The sequence below is a fragment of the Aythya ferina genome (assembly GCF_964211825.1).
Source record: "Aythya ferina genome assembly, chromosome: 1".
NCBI classification, from domain to species: Eukaryota; Metazoa; Chordata; class Aves; order Anseriformes; family Anatidae; genus Aythya; species Aythya ferina.
This window is the reverse complement of record NC_140296.1, coordinates 28,724,998-28,744,343: the sequence shown is the minus strand read 5'-3', so window position 1 is coordinate 28,744,343 and position 19,346 is coordinate 28,724,998. Positions and strand designations below refer to the sequence as shown.

Here is a 19,346-nt window from a genome sequence, read left to right as displayed (position 1 = left end):
GAGGCAGCGCCGCGGACACGGCGCTCGCTGTCAGTGCCGCCCTTCCCCCCCCCTTTTCCTCCTCCTCCTCCTTCTTCTTCTTCTTTTTTTTTTTTTTTTTTGCTTTTTTTTTTTTTTTTTTTTATGCTCCCCCCCCCGCCCCGCTCGCAGCCCGCCCGCCCTCTCTGACTCTCTCCCTCCCTCCCTCCCCGCCCGCGCGCGCTCCCGACCCAACCGCCGCTGATATGGTGGTTGGTTATGGGGGGGGGGGGGATAAGGGGGGAGGAGGAGGAGGAGGAGGGAAATGTCACCCGAGGTGGGTGAGGGACGGGGCGGACAGACGGGCGGACGGCACGGGGAGACGGAGCGGCCCGCCGGCTTGTCAAGGTAAAAGGGGGGTGGGGGGGCAGCGCTTTTTGGGGGGAGATGAGGGGAGGGAATAGGGAGCCCCCCTCCCCCCCGCCCTGCCCCAGTCCCGGCTCCTCAGGGGGAGCCCCGCGCCCCCCCCCCCCCCTCAGGGCTCCCCTCAGGGCTCCGAGCGCCCGCGCGGCGCGGGTTCGATCCCGCGTCCCACCCCCACGGGGGGAAAAAAAAAAACACTAAAACCCAACAAACCACCCCAAAATAAAACCCCAAACCTCCCCTCAGCTCCCCTCAACCACCTCAGCTCCTCATCACCCCCTCAGCCCCTCACCGCCCCCTCAGCCCATCCCAGCTGAGGGCGGGCGGGCTCCCCGCAGCCGCAGCGCGCCGGGCGCCCCCAAAACCCAGGGGAAACACCCCAAAAACGCGCATTTACACCGGGGAAACACAACGGAGCGGCACTTCTCCCCCCCCCCTTCCCTCCCTCCCTCCCTCCCTCCCTCCTTCCACACCACCTCCCAGCCGCCGGCCGTTTGGCAGCGCCGGGAGGACGAGCGGCAAACTTTCATTTTCGGGGCGGCGGGAGGTACCTGCTGCTCGGCAGCCGCCTCAGCCCCCTGCCCCTCACGGCGACAGCGGCCCCGGGCAGCGCTCAGCCCCCTTCTTGCACTTGACTTGGGGCTGAGGAGCTGAGGAAGGAGCCTCCCCCCCCCCCCCCCCCCCTTATAGCTCCCCTCAGGCCGCAGCGAGCCCGAGCGCATCGCGGCGAGCGGCTCCTCGCTGCTCCTAACGCCGTTTGGGGTTGTGTTTTGGTTTATTTTTTTTTTCTCTTCCCTCGCAGGCTCGCTGGAAAAGGGTGGAAAAATAATAAAAAAGCAGAGCTTCCCCCCCCCCTCATAAGACGCAGACACAGCCCGGACCCGCACGCTGTTGTTGTTGCCGCTGCCGCCGCGGCTCGGGGAGGATTTTCGAAAGTGCCTGACGCGAGCTGAGGAGCTGAGGAGCTGCTGCCTTCCCTCCCCACCGGCTCTGCAAAGCTTCCCCTCACAGATCCTGGTCCTGCACAGCCCAGCTGGACTCCTCGCAGCCGAGTGTCAGCAGGCCCGAGCTTCCCCGGGAGCCCACCGCCCGCTTCCAGAGCTGCATCCACCAAAATAATCCACGAAAATATCAGCAGATTCCGTAGGGAGAGCCAATCTCTCTCTCTCTCTCTCTCTCTCTCTCTCTCTTCCCCCTCTTTTTTTTTTTTTTTTTTTTTTTTTTAACCAACTGACACAGTTGGAGAGAACAGCAAGCTTTTGGGCTCACAGAGCTTAGACCATCATGGCTACGAAAACTGTGCTGCTAGTCAGAAAAAAAAACAAAAAACAAAACACAAAAACACGTAATTCTGGAGCTCCTTAGTGAAAAAGCAGTGCAAAACAACGTGTAAGTAATCACACAGCGAGTATTATGCATTTATGTCGGATATTTTCCTTGCTTTTCAAGCCTGGGATCATTCAAGAAACTAATTCCTATTTTTTTTAAGTGAGTTCTCAGGGAAAATTAGCCAGATGCAAAACTCGAAATTCATAAAACCTTTTTCTTTGAAAGGGAGAAAATATAAGCGGTTTGCAGTATTTTTACATTTTCACTCTTATTTTATTAAAATTATTGTGAGTGAAATTTTCAGAAAGTGTGCTTTTGGACGGAAGACAATGATAGCAAATGTCTCATATTTTTTTCAATTTTTTTTCTTTTTTTTTCTGGAGGTTATGTGCCTGTGAAATTAGAATTTTGTAGTAGAAATAGCAATGAAAGCAATAAAGAAAAATATAAAATTATGATGTTGCTTACAACCACTCCTCTGTACTTAGATTATGTATAGTTCTGCCCTAAAGTAATTCTGGCTATTATTTTTCACCCATTTTTTTCCAACCATAATATAGAAATAAGATACAGCAGATAGTGTGTCATTCTGTTTAACGGGACAGGGTATTCTCTTAAATGAATCACACTATTGTCCTTTCGGATGGCTTTTCTGAGGTCTCCTTCCGATTTTTAATGAAAGTGAGATTTTTACATCCCCTAATATCTAATCCTCGCTCTCGGATTCCACACGTAACGCGCACAGGCCCCGATCCGGTACAGGCTGAGAAGCATTTCGTTATGTGTAAGCACACCGAGTGGCTCTGTTCCTTCTTGTGCTCTTGTGTTTCAGACTTAAGCTGATAGTTGTATTACACAATCCTTATTCTCAGTATTACTTAGGACTGCACAAAACATAAACCGAATGCAACGGGCTCGATTTACATCTTCCATTTGTATCTCTGGGACGTGAGTTAAATCCTGCACAATTATAATAATTTGGGGGTCGGGACAGTGAAGTATTTAACTGAGTATCAGGAGGAGTAAGAAAGGCAGTCGCTCTAGTCTAATAATCCATGCAGTACGAGGTGGGTATTGCATTCTCTGGCTGTAGCATCTGGGAGAGGATCAGCAGTGTGTTTCCTCAGTGACTAGCGAAGCCAAAAAGTCACAGCAGGAACACAGCTGAGGACAGAAGGGAGAGGAAAGGGATTTTGAGCCTCACCAAAATGATGTCAATTCTTTAGGTCAGATTTCCATTCCAGATAACTTGGGCTCATCAGAAGGGTGGAAGTCTGATCATGGTAGCGGATACGAGGTAAAGCTGCAGCCTCTCTCCTGGACTCCTTTCCTTCCACAGTCCTCGTCACAGCACTACCTGCACACCTTGTAGTGGTGCCAGGCCCCTGTGAGAGATGCCTGTCCTCAGAGAGCGTCATTATATTCTCGGAGAAGCTCCCACTACTGTAACATGTGACGTTAGCAGCATTTGTCATATTATCTGGGCTCTTGTTGCCAGGGGAAGGAGCATGTGCAGCTGAATGTTTTGAGTTTATTTCATCTGCCTTTTTTTTCCGTATACGTGTTGTGCATTTATGTTAGTGAGGCAAGGTCAGAGTAATGTGTTTTGTTCTTCAAGCCAAAATGTGGTGGGGGTTCTGATGGCCCTTAGCTCCCAGGCGTACTCATTCCCTACACTTGCACCAGCCCCCGAGAATGTTCTGTCTCTCAAAATGTTAGCTTTTCTCCCCTAGTTGTGCAAGTTGTCTTGTGTCAGGAGAGGAACTGTTGACAACTGGATGCGGTCTAGAGGCCTTGGCATTCATTTGGGAGCCCTGGATTTAGGCCCTGGAGGATCTGGGGACCCTGAATCTGTAATTTAAAATTCTAAAGCAAATGAGTATTGAGTGGAAGAGAAGGACTTGTAATAACCTCCACTGCTGAGATGACATCCCCTCCGGCTTCCTGTGCTTGGGAGTTTCCTCTCTGCAGCCGACTTGGTGTTTGGGTAAACCCAATTGCCTAGGTCCAGTTGGGAGGTGGCAAAACCCAAGTGAGATACGCATCTGCCCAAACGGCACAGAAGCTCCCAGCTAGCCGGGGGTGATTAGAAAGCTGGAGGCTGTCTTCTGACTCAGGCACGCATTACTTTACAAATTACCTCGCTGTGTGTTTTTAAGATTTATTTTACAACCGCGAGGATTAGAGGAATTTGTTGTAATGAAAACTGGCGTTGGGTCATTACCGGGCAACTTTTTAGCTAGGTGCTTTGGTCTGCCTGGGTGCTCGCCTGTTGCTCCCCCTGGTCCAGTTCCTACGTGAGCAGGACCAAAAGGAGGGCGCCAAGATACACCCACACGTAGCAATTATAACAATGTTCTCAAGAATTGCACATCTACGGCTTATTTTGGGCTTGGGATGGCATATGTGCATGCAGCCAGTGGGAATTCCAACATTTTTTTATATTTGTTTCTCTAATTTAAGCCCTGCCTTGCTCTTGGTGCTTATCCAGGCTTCTTTGCTAGATCCCTGGTAGGGATTCAGCTAGGCCTCCCTTCAGACCTCTTCTGAAAATTTGACAGCAGTTGAAGTTTAAGGTTTCAGTTTAATAATCTAGTGACTGTAGTTGAACATCCTCTTTCATTTATGAGTTTTCTGCTTCCTCCTGTAGCCATTCGGCCTCCGATTTGCCCTGACAAACACAGGATTTGGAATTCATTACTTTTGCCATTGCAGTCTGCGAGCAATGATGGAGGTTGCAATTTAGCAAGGACCAAAGTGTGCACCATTTATGATCGCATGGGTGCTAGGCTGCCGTGGCAGTGAAAAAAATTCTAAACTCACCAATTCAGACCTGATCTAGGGATACTTCTCTTGGCAGTATGGACTGCAAAAAGTATGTGCTGGATTAGGACATGCATCTGCTTTATTGATTTTCCTACAAATATATAGATGAAAAAGGAAACCCTAGGTTTTTTAAAAAATTACTATTATTTTTTACTGTAGACTACCTGATTTTTCAATAGCCAACTTTCAATCTATTTTTTTTTCAGTGTCTGAAATGCTCAGCATAACATAAGACTAACGGTACAGCCAAAAAGTTGGATTTACCATATTTTCATTCAGACCTGATACTGACTCTGACACAGCTCTAGGCCTAACTCATGATGATGAACACGCCCCTGAGGATTTAAGAAAGATTTGTTATTAAACTTGGTTTCTGTGGCGAAGTTTTGCTAAAATGTTTTGCCTAACTGTAACTTCTAAATATTGTACATTTGCAATGGATTTGCATGGTTGGGAAGAGTGCTGGGTTGTAACCTGTGAAAAAAACTGAAGCCCATTCTTTATGGATTAATTACAGCGGAGCAGTTGCAAAGTGATCTTCTCTGCAGCACCCACAACCTTCAGCCTCGAACTGAAGAGGACTCATCAAATGGTGAGAAAATAGTGTGGTTATCGTGACTATGAAGTTATTGAGGGGATGCTCTATTGTTTTCTTCTCCCTAGCATCAATTCTGTTATTTAACTGGCATTAAAGTTAGATATTTTTGTAGGGTAATTGCTGGGACCATAATTTAATTTCTCATCTTCCCCCCAGTACATCAGTTGTTACTTTCTCAAGCTTTATTATCTTATTGCCTGTCCTTGCCTTTTCAAAATTTAAGAATTTATTAGCTAATTTCTTTATTACTTGCTTTAGCCTTAGTTCTGTGCACGTGCTGAACTCTGTCCACATGAGTATTTTTATCAGCAGCACTAGATGGTGGGGTAAAACTCAGATAAAGTGGAATTGTTGGAAAGATTGATGCTTAAACTTCATGGATATGTATGCCTGCATTTAAATGAAGTGCTATTGAAATTAATACAGGAGTGAGGGATCTGGAAATGCTTTAGCTAGCACTAATTTGTTTGCTTTTATGCTGTTCAGTTCACTTCTTTTAAGATGGCTTGATGTAAGTTGTTCATTTGCTTCCCTAGCTTCCTAATTTCTAGGAAATTTTGAAATCTGAGCTTCAAAACATTTATAAAATTTTAGTAACGCTTGCGATTCTCATAAAAAGAGCAAAACATTACTTAACCATTTTATGAAAAGGGGGATGAATCTGTCGAGGAACTAATTCTGTCTCCAACTCACTGCCTTAGTCAGGTCTGTAATCTTACTCTAGCTCCCTACCTACATTAAGTCGTGATTCTTAGATGTATGGATTTATTAAACATGTATTTTACAAACAGGGAGTTCCCTTTTTTACAGCTGTAGGTGGAGGATGGAGTATTAGTGGCAGGAGCGGATGTGAGAGTATATTTGCTGAGTGTTGGTGCTGGCTTCATGGTCAGTCAGAGAGATGACAGCTTAAAGTAACGCTGTACAGATCGATCCGTAGCTTAGCAGATGGATCACAATGACCAGAAGTTCACAGGATGCTGAGAGATGTCCCAGAACTTTGTTGGCTCACTGTGTTGAACCGAGTGGCTCGATTTCTGTTTTCCTTTAGTAACTGTGTTGTAGAGTAAGGAGTAAAAGGGACAGAACTCTAGTAGCGGCTTATGATTTCCACATTTCCTCCTACATTTACGGTCGTTACCATAGAGATTGGAGTACTGGGTCTTAATCCTCTCCCAGTATTTCACCAAAGTGGGTTTGGAAGTGCAAGTGTGTTTAGTAGGCAGAAGAGATAGATGGTGAGCCCTGTGTGCCTGTAGCTGAACGACACCCTGTGTTAAGGATTACTTTAGTACTGTCATCAACTGCTGACCGAATTTAACCTTTGCCAGAGTTATTTACCATCTCATGTATTAAAAATAAGATTTAATACTTCAGCCAAAAAGAAGCAGTAGTTTTCAGGCAGAGTGCATTGAGATATAACCCAGAGGTCATTTATTTTTAATACAGATTCAACAGTCTGCTGCTTTTTTCTTCCTCAGCTACTTTCCCTTTAGTTTTCTTTTTGAGGCCTGCTTCTCAAATTAACCTTAAGCACTTAATTATTTACACTCTGCCTCATGAAACAATTAATCTCGTACTTCAGTCACGATACTCGCATGAGTGTAGCTGGTGAGAGAATCCACATTAGTCCCTTGCGTCTTGTACTTGAGTTTTGCCTATCTGATAACCAATAGGCTGGAGCCAGGCGAGCGCCAAAGTGTGAGTCAGCATGCAAGCAGGGTAAGGAGTTGGGGCTCAGATCTGAATGCATGCTTGATACTACAGACGTAGGGAATGATTACAAGATGATTTATTCATATATATCTTTTTTAGTTTAAGCACTTCTTTAGTTGTTTAGCTGAGCAGAGTTTAGATCCTCCATATGCTTAAAGTTAAACGGTTAAAGTTAAGTCTATTGAAGATTTTCTTAAAGCATATTTAGAGTTGATGTAATTCTCTGCCTTCAATAGAAGTCACGTGGTTTTGAAAACCCCATTCTCATTGCTCTGCTAAGATGATAATTTTGTTTCTTTTATTCCACCCTTTTTTGTTAAATTACGTTCATTTCCCTTGCTATTTCTATTCACGTTGTCTCCTTCTAACCTTTCCTCTAATGTCCAGTTTTCTGTTAACTTTTCTGCACTGATTATTCTTTGTCTCTCTTCCTTTTATTGGAGTTTTAGAGAGGTCATTACACTCTTTCAGTTTCTTTCCTTCTTTCATCAGTTCCTGGAATCCATCAGCAAATAAAACCCTCTGATTTCAACTATGGCTTTTTGCTGAGAAGCACACGAGTCAAAATTCAGTGCTAGGGCAATAGAAAGGCTATGAGGAACACAGTGGATGCCATTTTTAGAGAAGGGAACTGGGACCCGCTTATTATTAAAAATAATTCTCTAAATTTGGATAATTAGGATCTAAATCCAGGTAGTGGCATCGGGATGTTAGGGTGATTCTTTAAATAACCTTTATGCTTATTCTATATATATTAAAAAAAAAAAAAAGTCAAGGTACACTGAATAGATTCATTGATTCTTTAAACTTAATGTCACCATTCAGTTACTGAGCTATGTATCCCTGAACTTTTCTTAAGCCTTGGGAGATACAGAAAGAAACTGGAAGAGAAGCAGGGGTCTACATGAAGGGCAGTCCACTGGAGTCTTGGTGAGTTCAAAAAATATGTATAAAATTTTATTCCTGTTAAATTTTCACCTTTATGAAGTGACATATACTTAGGGTCCTGCGTACAGTGGCAAAACAAAGCCGGTTTTATTGAAACAGTCTCTACATTCTCTGGATTCGTTTATACTATCATCGTGTAAAAATCTGGGTTCAGTTATAGCTGAGTTTGTGGTGTGACTCCTGAATGAAAACAGTAAGGACATAAAATTCATTAGTTATTTTCACAATGATTATGCTACAGTGTTTACATGCCCAGTTTCTGAACAAAACAAGCTATATAGGATTGTGTTTGCTCCTCATAATTTTTGAATCCAGCGCTTAATTTCAGCTGCATTTGATCCAGAGATAGAGGTTACAAAGTCAAGTTTCTGCAGTTTAAGTTACAGTTCTTAGCAGATGGGATTAGAGAAAGGACTCAAATTTGTGCCCCCAGGATAGAAAAAGCTGCAGCTTGGACTTAGAAATTTTCTGTTCTGTTCAACTTGTTAACTTTGTAGAATCACAGAACGGTTTGGCTTGGAAGGGACCTTAAAGATCACCTCATTCCAGCCCCTCTGCCATGGGCAGGGACACCTCCCACTCGACCAGGTTGTCCAAAGCCCCATCCAGCCTGGCCTGGAACTTGCCGCTTATTGCCACTTATTACTTCCTTTATTATTTGGTCTGACAGTCGGGGCGTGTGTTTCTTAAACCCAGCCACAATGTGGGTTGCTCTCAGTAGCGGGAACTTGGTGTTTTGCGAAGGAATTTAGGGCAACTATTTAGAAGGGAGTGGGAAACCAACCAGGGTAGTGTCAGCTTGGGATTGCTGCACAAGTGTGCTGGGGACATGTGCAGGCCCGTCGAAGTGACTAGACTTCATTACTTTTCCAAGCTTCATGGTCATGGCACCTACAGAACTGATTGTCCTGAGAGATTTGGTCTGTGCCCTCTTCTCAGTCAGTGAGAAATTGGCAGGTGACACCTGCCAGAGGTGCTGCTTCGCTCACTTCGCAGGCTTAGGTGGGCGGCACTAACTTGACTGGTGTCTGATACTTCTAAATCTTCTGTGCAACATTAGATCAGGGCCAAGATACAATACAACACTTCTTAAACAGGGTTGGAGCACCCATCTTTAGACACAGTTGAATTTCTCAAAGTATAAAATGTATATTTTAAAAGCAGTAACGTGAGGAAAAAAGACACACTTCAAATTCACTAATTTGTAAGACAGCTGCCTTGAAATGTGTTGTAACATCTGAAATGTACAGCTCAATTGTCCTCCTGCCCAGTTGAAAACCATCAGCCTGGCAGTGATACTCCTCACCATTTTCTGTTTATTTACAAGTTAGTTGTTTGACAAAATCACAGCCAGTAAGAGAACAACTGGTTGTTCAAAGACAAAAAAGGAAGGAAAGAAAAAATGACTGCACTCCATCTGTATGGAACTTCTGGTTCCTCTGTTAGATTCTCAAACCCTTTCATTTGGTCCTAGTTTTGTGTTTTTATTTACTTATTTTTTAAAAGTATTGTTCTTTCCCTAACTGTATCTATATTAAAGGCATGAAGAAATGTCTCCTCCTTGATTCTAAGATCTAGTGGTTGTTCTTTGGTCCTTTATTACCAGTACTCTTATGTAGTACCACCAGTTAAATATTATTTCATAGAACCCATAGCTGACCTGTTTGTAAATGGTTTATAATACAGAAAAGTGTTGTAACTTCCTTTGAAAGATCAACATAGATGTGTGTTTAATGAGAACAGCAAGGTCAAATAATAAATGTTAAGTTTTGTGTGAACAGTGAAGATGTGGTATATATTTAACGTTACATTTGTTCTTCCTGTGTTTTAAATGATGTTCAGTAAGAGCTTAAATTTAGGAAATAATTATTGTTGTTTTTCAAAAGGATTTTTTGTTTGAAAAAGCTCACTTTTAGTCTAAAAGTAACTGCTATTTCTCATGTATTTTCAAAGACCTTAGTCTCGTGTGCTGCTATATGTGGCCAGATATGTTCATGATCATGAAGACCAATAAATTCACAGGCCTGTGCTGTCTCCTCAACATGTATGTTGTGAGACAGATTTTAAGCAGGCTTAAGCATTATCAAACAACTGTCACTGTAGACCAAAGGAACTAGGATAACAAGGTCTTGCAGAGTAATAATTACAAATATATCTACATTTATATTTCAAATGTATATCATTTGAAGTTCCCATGATGTGCTATCACTACATGTAAAACCCATAAGCAATTTTAAGTCAACATTCTGTAAAAAGGGAACTAAAGATTCCTATAAATAACACGCAACTTAAATATGTATGGAACTCCTTTATTATGTGCTAAATGCTGTAGTAAAACAGGCTATCAGAAGCTTTGCTGCATGTTACTAATTTATTTTTTTTCTCCCAATATTTTCGCAGGTGTGTGGAGGAACGGGTCCCGTTCTGGCTGTTGTTACTCCCACATAGGTGGACTCTGTAACTGATTATGTGTGGGTAGGGCCCTAATTGAAATTAAGGAGATTCTGCAATAGTGCAGGGTTCTGTTTGTGAAAGTTGAGTTGCAAGATCAGGACCCTACTGTGACTTCTTACTGTGAATTCTGTCACTGTATCATTGCTTGTGCTGGAACCTGCCTTTTGGGATAATGTAAGTCCTGCTTTTCCCCCAAATGTACTTTAGACATGAAATAATCATAAAAACGTTCCTAATTAGAAAATAAATATCATTTACATGCATTCTTTTAATTATGTTTTTTTGGCAGTACCAAATAATATATTCCTCAAAACTTCTTAATGGCACTGAGGCTTTGTGGATAGTTGGTCACATGATGAGAAAATTCAGCTGTAAGTACACTGAAATGATTGAATTTTTCAATAGCTAGTTTTTACTGATGTTGACAAACTAATAATGATAAAAAGGTTAACCGAGAGGTTTGACTTATGCGTGACTTCAGTTCTTTTTGGAAAATACATGGAATATATCCATTAGGGATTTCATTATTCTTGTGTAATTCACCGTGTGAACCTGGAGTCCTTCTGTACTGCTGCTAGGTAGGGAGTTTTAATTTGTTTGTTTTCGTTGTTTTCAGAATAGCGTGTTGCTGACTTGCTCTGTATTTTCACCCATAAACTTCTTGAAATTTATAGATCTATAAAAACTGTTTATACCACCAGTATTTGTGTAGATATTACAAACAGATTTACTAACATAATTGTCTTGCTGAGTTGAACGTTGAAATGTTAATAAATACACACTTATACTCGTGTCAATGGAACTTGGTTAAATTAAACTAAACTGATCTGGCATTTTGAAGGGCAATGCGATCGTGCATGCTGATTAACTATAGTCTTCTTAGGCAGGAGCTACATATTTTATTGTAACTAAGTACATTGTGCTTAATCAATAATAATCACCCATATCGTATGTCAGTGGATTCACCCAAAATAACTATAAATATGCTTGGATTGAGGAGGAAGTTCTTTTCCTGTAGCTATGGGTACAGTCATTGCTACAACTTCTATTTTTATATCCTAATGAGCAAAAACTACATGTAGGTGGTTTGCCTGTGGAACACGAGTGGCATAAACTCCATGCCCTTTTTTGGTGTGTTTCCCGTCTGGTGTTCAAATACAATTTATTTCTTTTTTTGAATGGGGGGCTTGATATTTAAAAAATAGAATTTGTGAAGTGTAGCTGAGGCGTAAAGATCTAGAGGAGTTGTATGTAAGGACAATTAGAGGTTCTTCACTATGGAGCAAAGATCCAATGATAGGGGAGTAAACATTAAGGAGGGCAGGATTTCTTATTTTTCGCTTGGCACAAGAGCAGCATGAAATGAATGGAATTTGAAGAGAGAGCAAGACCAAAGAAGAAATCATAAACTCAGATCAGAAGCAGACTAGAGAGCACGATTAGCAAAAACAAAACAAAAACAACCAACCAAATAGAAAAATGGATGGCAAAAATATGCCTGAAAGCAGAACTTAAACACATAGCTCCTGGTAATTCTCGTTGCACTGAATATATGATAAGTTTAGGTTACATGTCTATTTAGTTTAAAACTTCCAGTAAATGTTTTTCTCTGCTATTTTTTTTTCCTATTAGAGGGGATTATACGGGCTTTAAAGAAGAGTTAGTGACTAGTTGTGAATTACCTGTGTAAATGGATGCGTATATATAATATTTGAGATGACAGTAGCAACTAGGAACAGAGGAGAATGGGTTATATGTGCTAAAACATGGCTGGTGCTAAGCAGAAGACAATTTATTGTTCAAACTCATAACTTACACCATCCTGAAGCAAACTCAAAACACAATTCACCATTTTCTTTACAGGATGGCAAATTTTAAATTTCCAGTTTAAAAGCTTAATGGTGCTTGAGATTTCTGAATATAAAATGAAATGGAGATATTTTTCAATGTGAAACTAAATCGTGATTTGAATGTTTCTCATAACAACGAGAATGTTGAATGTTTCATTTTACATCAAAACTCTTGATCGGCATACATTGTGTTCACAGCGATTTACTGTTTCCAGCTTTTAATCCTCTATGCCGCATTTATTCTTACTTGCACTCAGTTGGGTAGAAGAAAGAAAAGGAGAGGGAGATGAGGTGATTGCGAAATAACTCAACCCAGCCTCCTATGTTCCCTTACCACACTAGATTAAAAAAGTGCCTCAGAATAGATCTAGTTTCAGAAGAGAAAAAGAAGCAAGGCTACATGCTAGTGAGTGGGGTGTGAAAAATCCCCTGGATCTTTCATATGCCTCCAGTTTTTTTTACTCATCGCCACGGAGGGCAGCTCACCTTGGTTCAACCCATGCGGTGATGTCCTAAACGAGTAAAACTAGGAAAAGAGCAAGAAAACAGACACCAAGAGAAGCTGTTGATGTTGGTGGAATGTAGAGAGTCAGCTTTCGCTACATGGCCACACATTGTGCAGGTTTGGGAATACTTCAAGAGCTGGAAATACCAAACCAGAGTAAGCTTCCTTTAGTGGCAAAATGAGATGATAGCCCTGGTTCTGTACAATAAAAAAGGAAAGAGGAAAGGAATGTGCCTGAACGTTCAGCATGTTAGCTGTTGTAAGTGTAAGTTGTAAGATCCGTTTCTCTGCTGCTGTTTGCCTGGCTTGTATCACCACTGTCCTGTCTTTGAGCTGGATGTAGCATGTTTTTTTTTGTTGAATGAGGCACCCATCATCTTGCAACATCATGAACATTGTTTTTCTTCAACTCTTGAAAGTCAAAACACGGTAGCATAAGTAGCTGTAATAACTTAGCAATAAATGCGACCTGAAAGAATTTTCTCATTGCACAGTATAGGAAAAACAATGTTTAATGTGTCATTTCATATACCTCCTCCCATCTTCTTTCCCACTCTTAAGCAGATCTAATGCATGAAAATTTTCTTCAGTAGTGTTCTTGGTTCTTTATATTCAGTTGCAATTATTGGTCTTTTGTTAGTAATTTTTTCATATTTAAGTTGAGGTCCTCACAAAACCTCGCTGCATCCTCAGTGAATGACACCATCATGCTGTCGTTTGTTTTAAGTCATCAAATTTAGGCTAAATCTCAGTTTTGGAAACCCTTTTCCAACACTTTAAGGGTGCTCTTTCTTCTCTGTCAGACGATTGCATTTTCCATTCAGGTTTTCCATGGATCGTATCCTTATTGGAAAAATCTTTTTCTTTTGCCTTGACAAATGCAGTCTTGGAATGCTCATTATCTATTCAAAGTGCTACTGTAAATACCAGTTTCCAAACTTACACCTTTTAAACTTCCTCCTTCGATTTAAAACAATAAAGATAAGCTATCTGTCTTTGTTTTCAAGGCCCATCAAGACTACTTCTACCTGATACCTCTCCTTCAGTATCAAGAGGTTGACTCTGATTTTGATCAACATATGACACCAGCTTCCATCAGTCGCTTGTTAAATTTTCACACCACACTGGATACTTTCTCCTCAGCTGCCTCTCATGTGTTGGTTGACTCCTTCATAAACAGAACCGTTCGCTCTCTTCCTTTAAATATCTTCTTACAAGTTTTATGTACTGTGAAGCTTAAAGCAATCCAACTAGAAAATAGTGATATTATTCAGGTACACTAATGCCAACGCTTATCACAGTAATGCTTTGTCATTGCCTTTGTACTTTGCAATAATCTCTGTTGTCTCTTTACGTAGAACTTGAGCACACTCTTTTTGTTGTATGCTTATTTGTGGCCCAGCATAACGAGAAGTGGATCCAGGGTGAGGCCTCCTAAGATTTGTGGTAATGCAAATAAATAATAATGAAAGCTCATTGGATGCCGCAGTGTAGCTGTTGGATCCTGCTGTGCCTTGTGTCACATCACATTTAATGCAGAAAAAAGGTGCTCCAAAGAGAAGCCTCACAAAAGGGAAGGAAGGGAGTCGCAGTGAACAGATGAAATGCTAGCCCCCGGGGGCCTTCTCAGCTGTCAGACCCAAGTCAATAGCTACTGGCACTGCGTCCAGAAAGCATCCCTCATTCCTCTCCGTCTTCTCCCTCCTCACAGAAGGAAGTTAATGTGAATGTTACAAAGTTCTCCAGTGTGTACAAAAGCTTTAAGGACTTCCCATACTTCGTAGCGTCCTTCTGCTGCTTAGTGCATTCCCTTCCTGACACAGCATCTCTTGGTACAGAAATCTTGAATAAGTACAAACAGTTGTTCAGGCCATCCTGTTGGTCAGTCCTTGTTCAAACGCCACCAAGTTCTCTGTTGAGAAGGAACCTACGCTAGTTTTGATTTGCTATCTAGGCACATTGCTACCTCATACTGCTCTGTTTCCCTGGTACCTTGAAGATCATGATTCTTCAGAAGAGTGGTAAGCATGAATTGCATCAGGAATTCCTCAGGTATGTCACCCTCTTTCTGGAAGTGGGTCTGCATGCGTCCCTTTCCTTTCTTTCCAGGGGACACTGAAATATCAGTGCCTAGATGGCACAGAAATGATGCAACGTTAGTGCCTCCCTGATGCCGAGACAACAGATTGGTCTGTGCGATCAATAGAAGAAACCACAAAACATAATTCTGAGTGTTTCCATGTCTGAATAGGAGAAGCCTGGTAAGAGCTCTAAACTAGCTGACGGGATGGAGACAGTGACTGTGAAATACTGTGGGAAACTAGAGAAATCATGCAGCCTAAAAGCTTGGTCATAATGAGGGATCTTGGTTATCAATGTATGGACTAGATAAGCTTAACATTAGGCTATCATGCATAAGCTGTTCTTTTTTTAGGTACCATTGAGAACTACTTTTTTGAGCAAAGCAGCTAGAGAATGCAGAAGAGTGAGGGCAGCCCTTGGTTTAGTCTAGAATTAATACATAGGACTTGGTTGGTGAAATAACTAGAGAAGAACCATTCAGCAGTGATAGGTCATATCAAACTGAAGTTTGTCGTATTTGTAGGAGAGAAAAAGATACCAAAAAAAATCCAGTAGTGTTTAAAAAAAGAGGAATTGCATACGAATGATGAAATAATTCAAGTAAAAATTAAAAGAGACTAAGACAGGCACAGAGACTTTGTTTTCTGATTCTAACCAAACTGAACAAGAATCACAGCAGAACAGTAGAGGAGGTTACTAGAACTAAACAGATGTTTTTCCAAAAGTGAAATCTGAACATCAAAGAAGAAAAGAGCGCGGTTCTGGCAAGTTAATCGTAGAACTATTGTAAGGCAGGACAAAAAGATTTTGAAGAGCAACAGGCTGAATTCATAAAAGAAAAAAAAAATAAAAATTGTTAAATGTAAATTCTACACATAAAGGAATTCTGCTAACAGGGTGGCAAGCTCAATAGATAATCAAAGGACAAAAAGAATAATTAAAGGCAAAGCCATTGAGAAAGAAGCCAATGAACTCTTTGCATTGGCAGGGTTTACTCCAGGGAGATTATGGGCACCCCCACATAAAAGTAATTCATTATAAGGAATATTTCAGATATGAAATATCAATAAAAGATGTTTGAACTCGATTGAATAAGCATTAACAGATTGCCAGATAGCATATCATTCGTTCGGTAGTCCTCGAGAAATCGAGGAATGAAATTGGTCATCTGTGCATTGTGTTGTATAATCTATCACTTAAATTGGCGTTGATAACAGAGGGATGGAACGTAGCTAACATGACACCAGGTTTAAAAGGGCTCTAGGGATGATCGCAGACTAATGTCCTAATAAGTCTGACTTCCCTGACAGGCAAAATGCCAGTGAATGTGATAAAGAATGTAATTAATACGGACGTGGATGAGTATAATGGGCAACCATCATCTTGGCTTTCGTACGAGGTAGTTTTCTCTTACAGCTTTGCTAGTTACTTGAAGGAGTCAACAGAAATACGGAAAAGGGTCACCCAAGAAGCTTTAAAAAAAGTCTGACACCAAAGACTTTGACGCAGTGATTCTTTGTGGGTTACTAAATGGCTACAGGATAAGGCAGACTAGCAATTAATCAGCAATTTTAACAGTGCTGCCTCCTGAAGTTTGGTACTGGCACCTTTGCTGGTCCCCCTGTTGATAAATGGCCTGAAAAAGTGCAGTGATAAAGCTTAGAGATGATAAAAGGGAACTCTTCAGCTGGAGCCAGACCTGATGTTGACCCTTGAAGAGTCGGAGAAGGAGCTCACAGCAGGAGCTGAGGAGAGGCCAGGTACCCGTCAGCAGGGAGGGGCAGCACCCCATGAGCCCGGAGCTCAGCAGGCTGTGAGCAGCGCTGCCATTCAGCAAGGCAGGGACTTGCAGCTGCTCTTTCTAACCACAACAGGGCCTGCAAGCTGAAGAGGTGAGGTGCTTCCCTATTTCTCAGGGTTTCACAGCCCCAGCTGAGCTTAAAATGCAGACTTTGATCCTACAGCTCCTGCCCGTCACAGTGGTGGAGCAGCACTGTTAAGCTGATAGGTAATATCTCGCTGCTGTGAAAAGCTGCAGTTCTCAAGCCATTTTACTGATACTTGCATGGATTTTTAGCAGCTTCTGTTAACTTTTTGAAATCTTTCTGGGCTAGCAAAGACTGGCAAAATGGTATTTGAAACAAAGAAGTCATGCTGGCACACTGGGCAATTCTGAGCATTGGTGGGAACTGTACACAACATAGAAATGAATGAGGAAGGTATGGCTTAGCTCTTGTGCAGGGCCAGTAAACGAATCGGTTCTTCCATATGGCAAAATGTTGACTGAGGAGTAAGTAACACGAGAAAGGTTTCTAATATGTGGGAATGTTTAGTAGGGGACTCTAACTCCTTGTTTCTTAGAATGGAATAGCGATTAGCCTTTGGTCACCATTTTATGTAACTTAAGGGACCCTTCAGATGCCAGAAGGCTGCTTATCACCAGTGTCATCTCCCTTAGTTTTGTGAATGCATCCTTTTACTTGCACAAATCCCAGCTGTTACTGGTCTTGAAAACTCCACTTATCTTGAACCAGCTGGGGCCAAAATCCAACCTGTGCAAAATTACAGCTTTTCTGTAAGTAAGAGCCTGTTGGTGATGAGTTTTCAAACATGGATCAAATGCAAACCTGTCCCATTTTCCTAAATCTGCACATTTTTTTATTTATTAACCCTCTGCTTCTCTTTGTTCCTTCATCTGGCAGCAGTAATGTTATGGATGGCCAGATCGGTTTTACTTGTTTTGTTTGCAAACCTGTGGGCAAGGGAAAATGCCGGTTTGCTGCTACTTCAGAAAGCTAAAAGCAATAGTAGGCCCTAAATGCAATCTGGAAATCAGATCAAGTAGCAGGAATGTCTCACACAGCAAGCCGAAGGTTTGGATGGAGGGAGGAAGTAGAGGACAGCATTGTCCCTTTGAAATGGCTGGAATGGTTTCCAAGCTGTGGGCCACAAACCCCTGCTGGGCTACAAGGCTATGGTAGGTTGACCAGCTCTTTGGCTAAAGCACATTTGATGGTGTTTAAAACAGTGTTTTCAGTTAAAAGTTTGATCAGATGGATGTGTGCTGGTTTGTACAAAATATTAGGGGCTGGCAGCAATCTGTTGTTCCAGACATTTGGGATCCACTGCTCAGGAGTGTACAAAAAGGTAGCGAGCTTTCCCTCCCTACTCCTCCAGCCTCAGATAGGCCGTCAGCAACAGCAAGAGGTTCCCAGAAGGGAGCCAGGAAGAGCAGTCTGGCAGCATTAACCCCTCTGTCCCGACCACATCCTCCCCAGGAACTCGTAACAGAATTGTTTTGTTAGTCATTGCATTGTCCTTGAGTATCACTAATTGTCTTTGCTGCCTCTCCTTTTCATACATGCTCACAAGCAGTAGATGCAGTTTCCTGACAAGTGAGTATTGGGTCCCCGTCAGACAAAGATCAGACTGCTCAGCTTCAGCAGATTAAAATATATGTGTCTTTGAATGCACATCTGATTTCTCACTGTCAGAAATTCTTACATTTTCTATCATTATTAACAGACATAAACTTTCCTTATGAGCATTAACATTCCTCAGCACAATATCTGCTCAATTCTCTAAAAAAATCCCACTTCTGTTTGCCCAACCTCTTTTAATTTACCTAAGCTCCCTGAATGGTGATTTTACATTGCAAAAATCTTCCCTGTCCTCACGTCAGGCCTCTTATTACTTTTATTTTTTTTTTTCTATTGAAAGTTTTCCAGAATTGTAAGGTATTAGCAGTGCTTTTAGTTGCCCTTGACACAGGTTACTCCCTGTTGTCCTGAGTACCAGGCCAGCACATCCATAAATAACTTCCAGAGATTGTGGCTTTTCCAATGCTTTGTTCATCTTTGTTAGCAGCTACGGTGGTGTTGAATTGAGAAATGCCAAATTATAAAGCTTATTCAAATGATATAAACGTGTTTCTCTGAAGAAATCAGTTGTCTAATGTAAAATTAGACCGTAGCACGTGTATTTTACAAAATTTAAACAAAATATTGGAAGCAAGTTATTGACAGTCATGTTCTAAAAGGAATTAGTTTGGCAGAGTAGCGTGATCTTTGTAACCTTTCTTGTTCCATATTTCATATTTGTGTGATACTTAGATGGGAAATGAGGGGTTTTGTGTATGCTTTATGTTATTGTTATTCTATTACTGTTGCTAAATATCTATTGCTGATATGACTGAAGTTGTCTTTCAGTGTTCTGAGTCCTGCAGTACGTATGGTTGATTTGTCTTGTTCAGATGCTCAGGGTGAAGGGGGATATGAAAGAAATCTCTCTCTTGTATCAGAAAGGAATATATAGGGGAGAGAGTGTTTTTCTTCTGCCGTAACATGGAAAAAAGTTATTTCCTGGTGTCATCTGGGGGTTGCTGTGCCTATAAGCAAGGGACATTGCACAAAACATGGTGAGGGGGACATCTGGGTAGGACTGGGGATCAGCGTATGGGAGTATGGAGCTGGGGACAGCGGTCAGGATGGGGTTTCTGTGGGGGTTGGAGCGGTCACAGTTGGGTAGATGTGTTGGGGTCGGCTGGAAGTCACTTTACCCAGAACATGGCAACATCTCTCTCCCTGCCTCTGGCTCGCTCCATGTGGGACATAGCCCAACATTTGAAATCTGCTAATCAGAGATGAATTCTTCAATT

At 41.9% G+C, this 19,346-nt stretch overlaps 1 protein-coding gene and 1 long non-coding RNA gene across 13 annotated transcripts in view; one reads left to right on the top strand and one right to left on the bottom strand.

The window, feature by feature from the left end:
* The first annotated feature begins 175 nt into the window (after positions 1-175).
* Positions 176-19,346, top strand: part of LOC311445338 (uncharacterized protein) — an 80,479-nt gene continuing 61,308 nt past the window's right edge. For 7 of the 12 annotated variants that reach the window (XR_014698348.1, XR_014698349.1, XR_014698350.1 and 4 more), the window contains exons 1-5: positions 176-366; positions 1,184-1,770; positions 5,054-5,128; positions 7,710-7,780; positions 10,199-10,623. Coding sequence is in view for 3 of the 12 variants with exons in the window: in XM_084537345.1 (XP_084393471.1) it covers positions 10,527-10,623 (97 nt within the window). In the remaining 9 variants the exon portion in view is untranslated. Of the gene's footprint in view, positions 367-1,183; positions 1,771-5,053; positions 5,129-7,709; positions 7,781-10,198; positions 10,624-13,614; positions 14,687-19,346 lie in introns of those variants that run through there. The other 5 variants (XM_084537345.1, XM_084537344.1, XR_014698354.1 and 2 more) reach the window with 4 other exon arrangements.
* Positions 1,764-19,346, bottom strand: part of LOC311445380 — a 46,667-nt gene continuing 29,084 nt past the window's right edge. The window contains exon 3 of the long non-coding RNA XR_014698368.1: positions 1,764-2,874. This is a non-coding gene — a long non-coding RNA (uncharacterized lncRNA). The remainder of the gene's footprint in view (positions 2,875-19,346) is intronic.